The 6,576-nt window shown below is 52.3% G+C and overlaps 1 protein-coding gene across 1 annotated transcript in view; it reads left to right on the top strand.

The window, feature by feature from the left end:
* ELMO3 (engulfment and cell motility 3) overlaps positions 1-6,576 on the top strand; it is a 21,118-nt gene that overhangs the window by 8,874 nt on the left and 5,668 nt on the right. Inside the window, 9 exon segments of the mRNA XM_025209452.1 lie at positions 1,672-1,722; positions 2,335-2,457; positions 3,168-3,299; positions 3,732-3,836; positions 5,123-5,231; positions 5,821-5,957; positions 6,107-6,270; positions 6,518-6,574; position 6,576. The exon segment at position 6,576 is cut by the window's right edge and continues 37 nt beyond it. Coding sequence (XP_025065237.1) covers positions 1,672-1,722; positions 2,335-2,457; positions 3,168-3,299; positions 3,732-3,836; positions 5,123-5,231; positions 5,821-5,957; positions 6,107-6,270; positions 6,518-6,574; position 6,576 — 879 coding nt within the window.

The raw sequence follows: 6,576 nt of genomic DNA, 5'->3' as shown, positions 1-6,576 counted from the left end.
ATGCAATGAGGGAGGGGGAGAGAGAGAGAGATGGAGAGCAATAAGGGAGGAAGAGACTCTGAGTGTGCATGTGTGTGAGAGACTCTGTGTGTGAGAGGCTGTGTGAAAGAGAGACTGTGTGTGTGTGTGTGTGTGTGTTCATAGGGTGAGCCCCACACGCACACCCCACCATACACATGCACCCACACCCCCACTCCTACTGCCCAAATATCTACACACACCCACACCCTCCGCCACACCCCACATACCCCCACCCCCACAATATACAAGTGTAAGACTTCATTTTAAGCTATTGTGCAATCACCTCTGTGTACACTACACAAACACATGTAAATCAGGACAAAAATATTTTTTTAAATCAAATTAATGAATGTTGTAGATTGGGGTGGGCAAAATGCCAGATGTGGTCCGTGAGGCCATTCTATCCGGCCTGCGGGGCCCCTAAAAAATTTAGAAAATTAATGTTTATCTGCCCCTGGCTGCCTGTCATGCGGCCCTCAATAGCTTGCTAAAACTCAGTAAGCGGCCCTCCACCCAAAATCATTGCCCACACTTGTTGTAGATGTTTGATTTTTAGAATATAATTTGGTATTTTTTTGCTCTGAGAGAGCAAAACCCCTTGCTGAAAAGGAGTATTTCTGGTGGCAAAGGTCAGGGGTTAGGAGGCGGGACTCCCAGTCACAAGATGATGACCACGGGGTGGGGTACCTGTCAAGGGGCGGGGCTACCCATGTGGCCCTCAACAGCTTGCCAAAACTCAGTAAGCAGCCCTCTGCCCAAAATAACTGCCCGCCCCTGGTCTACAGAGCTTTCCCTGTCCTTGGGCGGGTACTGTAGGGTCAGGGATGATGAAGAAATAGAACCCATCTCCCAGTGCTGGGCATCGTGTGCCAAAGTCACTAGCTGCATGAACCCTCTGCCAAGGGCTGGTGCTGGTGTACACTGGGCCTGCTTTTAATAGAGGATCACTGACCATTGTAGCCTGGTGCAGACTGTGCCTGGGAATTTAGCAACACAGAGGTGGTACTCAGGCATGGGGCTTGGGTATACAGGAGCCCTACACTGGCATCCCAGTCCCATGTATCTGCTCTCTCTGCTGTGGTAGAAGGGGCTTCATGTGTACCCCATACTATCCTGCTGGCCCACAGAGGCTGGGCAGCTAGCTGGGCACTTACAATTACTCGCCCCTGCTCCACCTTCTGCCTTCCGAATAGCAGCATTCCCACCTCCCTGTGTGAACATGTGGCAAGGACTAAGAGACACCAGAGAGACGCTTTGTCTTCCTCTGCTCCCTACGCAGAGGCCCATTCTTCCCTTACACATGTGGGTGAGAGGATCTGTCTGCTAGCAGCGGAGTGCTGGCCCAGACTTCCCCACCCTATGCCTGCCCCCATCCCTGACAAGCACCTCTCATAGAAGCTGGAGGGATGATGTCTGGAAATACCAGTCTGTTTCCTACATGGCCATATCATTCTCAGAGACTCTTTCCTTCTCACCTTGCCCCTGTCTTGCCTATGGCTGCAGCAAAAGGGCTGGCACTTTAGGAAGGTGTGGTGTGTAGGGTCTGAAAGGAAATGTGTGGTGGTTCTGAGGGAAGCAGAGGATTTCATGGGGGAGAAGGGTGCTTTGGACTGGGAGGAACAGGCCTCACTGTCTCTCTTCCCTTCCCAGGACATGATGGATCATCTTGGGGAGAGGAACATCCGGCAGTTTATTCACAAGGTGGAGGGGCAGGGGGGTTCTTGCATTGTGTCTGTGCCTCTCCTCTTCTGTTCCTCCATCTCCTGCTGGCTGCCCAATCCCTACCACACTGTCTCAGTGCCCCTCTTCTCTGCTCGGTGCCTCTGTCCTTTGTGTGCAGGCTTCACAGCCCCTTCCCTAGGTCTGTGTGTGCCAGGTGTCCCCACCACTGATGGAATATAGATATGAAAGAAGCCTCCTGAGCCACCAAGTTCAGTCCCCTGTGCTGCTGGACAACCAGTTACCCTAGATTCCTAAAAACCATTGGCTTCAAACTCTGATGTGCCACAACTACAAGGCACTAAGTTGGAAATGCCAAAGATGCCCTAGTGGGAGCGCTTAGTGGTTCTGTCACTCCTCCCTTGTTGGTTTCTCTGTATCACCCTCCTGTGCCTGGCTACTTCCTGCAAGTGTTGCTGTATCCCACCTCTCCCACCCCTCTCTCTGGTGTGATGCTTATGGGAAGCTCCCTTTGTGGGACAGGCTGTACCCCTTTGAAGCCCAAGCTGGGATGGGGTCGGGGCAATGATTGCAGAGAGAAAGGAGGTCTGAAGGACAGCGATATTCATTGCCCTCTTTTGGTGTCTTCCACAGAACATTATCCACAGCTCAGAGCCAATGGGGGATGAGATGGCCCATTACCTCTATGTGCTGCAGTCTGTCAGCCTCAACCTGCTGGAGCGGCGGATGAGGACCCCCATGGACCCCTACTCACAGGTCTGGCAGGAGCAATCCTTAAGGGCCTGGTGAAGGAGTGTTGTCTCCCCAGGACCCTTCAGTTCACTCTCCTTCTTGTGTTTGTCCTGCTGCATGCTCATCCTTCTGGGATAGACCCTCCTGCTCCTCAAGGAGAAGAGTTTCTTCCATTTTTCTTGTCCCCTCACTCTTGTCCTTACCCATTCCCCAAACAGAAGGGACTCCACCAGCTCCTCCCTTCCTCACCTGTCTTTTCATTCCATCTTTCCTCTCAGATGATCTCCCCTCTGGACCCTTGCTTCCACTCTTGGCTCCTTGGCTCGTGAGGTCTGGGGTCACTGCCCCCTGCTCATCAGAGAGGCATTACTGTGCTGTGCCCATGTTATAGGGAAGGGAGACCCAGTGGGCCTGGGTCTCCCAACACACTGTACCAAACTGAAACTGGAAATGGCAAAGCTCACCATGGTCAGCTCCTTGGAAAATCAGGCCTCAAATCACCAGGGATGCATCAGAGCTAGGAGGTCTGCTCCTTCCCCTTTTCTGGAGTCTGGAGGCTGTCAAGCTCTGTGATTGGTTTTCTTTGCTCACTAGCAGTATATGGGTGGTTAAACAAAGGTGCCCTTTATTTCCTGTAGCCCTTTCTTTCCTGTCAGGGCCTGTGCTTTACCCTGGGGGCTCAATTTGTCTTGGGTTTGTCAGCGTTTGTAGTGAGGCAGTTCCTCTTCCTGCAGGAACAACGGGAACTTCTCCAATCATTGCGTCAAGCTGCCTTTGAGTCAGAAAATGAAGCCTCAGCCAGCAGCTTCAGCACAGAGCGCCGGCGCTCACTGTGTGCCAAGGAGTTTCGGAAGCTGGGCTTCATGGTAAGCTTGCCTTGGCTATAACATCCCCATTGCCAAGATGCTGCTTGTACACCCTTGCTGGGATGGGGAGAGCCATCCTCTCTGTCCCAGGGCTTGCTGGGTTATTTTTCACATCCTGTTGCGAAATGAACAACCTTCTGAGTCATTTGTTTGTTCTGTGCCCATCATAGCAGCATGATACTGGTTTCAATGACATTGGAACAGGGGCAGATCAGAGGTAACCTGATAGGACCTACAACACACTTATTCCATGGTTCACACAGAGAAAGATGAAGGGACTTGCTCAGGCTTACATAGGGTGTCAATAACAAGGCAGGGAAAAGAACCTGGGCCTCCTAGGTTTTGGGCAAGTATCTTTCTCTATGTCACTGTCCTGGAGGGTAGGCCTCATATTTCCATCATCGCTAAGTTGCATCTTTTGTGTCCTCTCAGAACAACAGTAACCCAGCACAGGACCTGTATCGTGCCCCACCAGGATTGCTTGCCCTGGACAACATGATCTACTTCTCCAGGAACTCCCCCAATGCCTACAGCAGAGTGAGTCCAGCTTGTGCTTTTCTGGCTAACGAGCTATTGCACTTTCAGTTCACACCTGACCTAGAGAACTTTCAAGATATAGTCAATCCCTTACTTTAGGTAGGGGAAGGGAGCATGGGAATGTCTGCTGTGCTGCCCAGTCCTTGCAGTGCTGTTTGTGGGGTGCTGATGGGCTGTGTGGGGGGTTGCTGTGGGTTACTACCAGGGTTCTCAGACCCAGGTCTGAATATAGATCTGTGCACTGTGGGCCTGTTCAGGTGCAGAGGCTGGGGTGTCTGTCTGTGGGGAGAGGGGAGTAGCAGTTGAGAGATGGAAGAGCAAAGAAGCAGGAGTGGATTAGATTATGGTACCTCACCAAGGCAAATTCAGTAAGTTGGTTTGGGGTAGCTGACTTCACCCAGCCAAACCTCCTGGGGTTTCTGAGGAGGAATTTAATCTCAAGGCTATAGTTTCCAATGTAATGCATGGTTTTGACTGCTTCCATTTTAGGTTTCCTAATTAGAGACTCAGAGGAGTCTGATTCCATGAACCAGGTGCTCAGTCCCTTCTGAATGTTCAGACTTTACATTGGTTCAACTGGCTACATTGCTAAATGCTAAGGCCTGGGCCTTGGCCTGAGCTGGGCCTTTTCCTTGGGCCAGTTTCTGGAGGGATGTGATTTAGACATGTAGAGCAGCAGGTTTCAAACTGTTTTGTGGAACCCTAGGGTGCCATGATAGGTCATCCAGGGCTCCACAAAGAGATGGAGGGTAATGGCAGTGTGGGCTGGGAGGCAGAGTGCCGCCATTGCTGGGCCCAGGTTGCCTGACTCTCCATCAGTCTTTATGTTAGGGGTAGGTGTTCCACGGCAGAAGAAGTGATATGAAAGGGTTCCATGACTTTAGGAAGTCTAAAAACCACTGCCATAGAGCATACAGCCTTGATAAAGCTCAGCACTTCAAGCCTCCTACTTGGAGATTCCAGCACTTTGCCAAAATATGTGAGCTACTGCCTGTAATGAAAGCCAGGAAGCAGAGGCCCAGAGTCAGCAGCAGAACTGAGAATAGCTCCTAGACTCTCTGGGCCGGACATGCTGCTCCTGTCTGTAACTCCCTGAGGAAAGATCTCCCTCCTCCAGGTCCAGCTGCACACTTTATCCTGTTACACACATTTCCTTGGCCTATCAGGTGGCATCTGTCTCTTTCTAAGCTCCATTCATGCCCCACTTTGGGGTGAGGGGCTGTTCTGTCTGGCCTATGGTGGATATATGCACTTGGGAAAGTCCTAACAGTGACACTCTCTCTCAGTTTGTGCTGGAGAACAGCAGCCGTGAAGACAAACATGAGTGCCCTTTTGCCCGGAGCAGCATCCAGCTCACCCTGATCCTCTGTGAGATCCTGCACGTTGGGGAGCCATGTGAGTGCCTAGCTTCCTCTCCATGGGCCCAAGTCTGCATGCTGAGGCCTCTCAGCATCTCTATAGCTGCTCACCCATACCGTGGAGTCATTCTGTGGCATCTCAGGGTAACAAGCCATTTCCCCCATGACAGAATGAGATCCCATTTCTCTCTCTGGGCTTGTCACACTGGAGAATTGGACTCTACTAGCTGTGGGGTGTCACAGCTCCTGGGATTTGAGCAAAGAAGACTGCCTTGGTTCCTGGGATGGAGGAGGAATAGGAGCAAATACTACAGCCCCTGGGTAGCAGTTGGGGCAGAGACAGGTGCCCCAGCTCTTGAGTTGGGTGCATGGGGATGGTGCCACAGGCTCGTGGCTGTGGTTAGTATAAATTGGCACAACCGGGGTCTGTCAAGTGTCATAGATCTTGGGGTGGCTGATTAGGAAATGGGCATAGCCATTGCATGAGGAAAATATCAGCCAGGAGCTGCCAGGGGATGGGCACAGTGTAGCATATGGAGGGGCACAAAGACTGCTTCTGGGATCTGCTGGTTCTTGTTTCCTGGAAGAACTGAAGCACCTGGTCCATCTTATCCTTTTTGGCCCAGGCTCAGAAACAGCACAGGCCTTCTATCCTATGTTCTTTGGGCAGTACCACTTCTTCGAGGAGCTCTTCTGTGTCTGCATCCAGCTAGTGAACAAGACCTGGAAGGAGATGCGTGCCACGCAGGAGGACTTTGACAAGGTGAGCCAAGGACCAGGGACTGGTGCTGGGATCCCCTGTAGCTGAGCAAGTAGGGGAGTCTCACTGGGATTGGAGTCCTGGGGAGTGCCTCTGGAGTGCAGGAGGCTGTGGGGAGCCTTGACTGGCCTGATGTGCCATGTGTCCTGCAGGTGCTGCAGGTGGTGCGAGAGCAGATCACCAGGACCCTGTCCATCAAACCTACCTCCCTTGAGCTCTTCAAGACCAAAGTGAATGGGCTCAACTATAGTGAGATCCTGAAGCTGCGGCAGACAGAGAGGATGCATCAGGAGGAGACACTGGCTGTACCGGTGCTGTGAGTGAGGACAGGTTTCTGCTCTCTGTGTGAGGAGCTGGGGTGAGGATGGGTGTCATGACTGAGACTGAGGGTGTCTGGGGTGAGTGTCATGGTCCCCTCTCTGTGTGGGGTCTCTCTAGGAACAGCTATGCTGCATCATTTGGGGGGGGCCTGTGTGTCAGGCAGGGTCGCTCTGGGGGCAGGCAGTGAGTGGTGCCATGTCAGAAGGGATGCATGCCCTTTTCTCATCTTGCCCTCACCCCAGGGAGCTGAGAGAGAAGCTGAAGCCTGAGCTCCTGGAGCTGATCCGACAGCAGAGGCTCC

This window comes from Alligator sinensis, unplaced genomic scaffold (assembly GCF_000455745.1).
Source record: "Alligator sinensis unplaced genomic scaffold, ASM45574v1 scaffold642_1, whole genome shotgun sequence".
NCBI classification, from domain to species: Eukaryota; Metazoa; Chordata; order Crocodylia; family Alligatoridae; genus Alligator; species Alligator sinensis.
The sequence above is the reverse complement of the archived record's forward strand: the minus strand, read 5'-3'. Positions and strand labels throughout refer to the sequence as shown.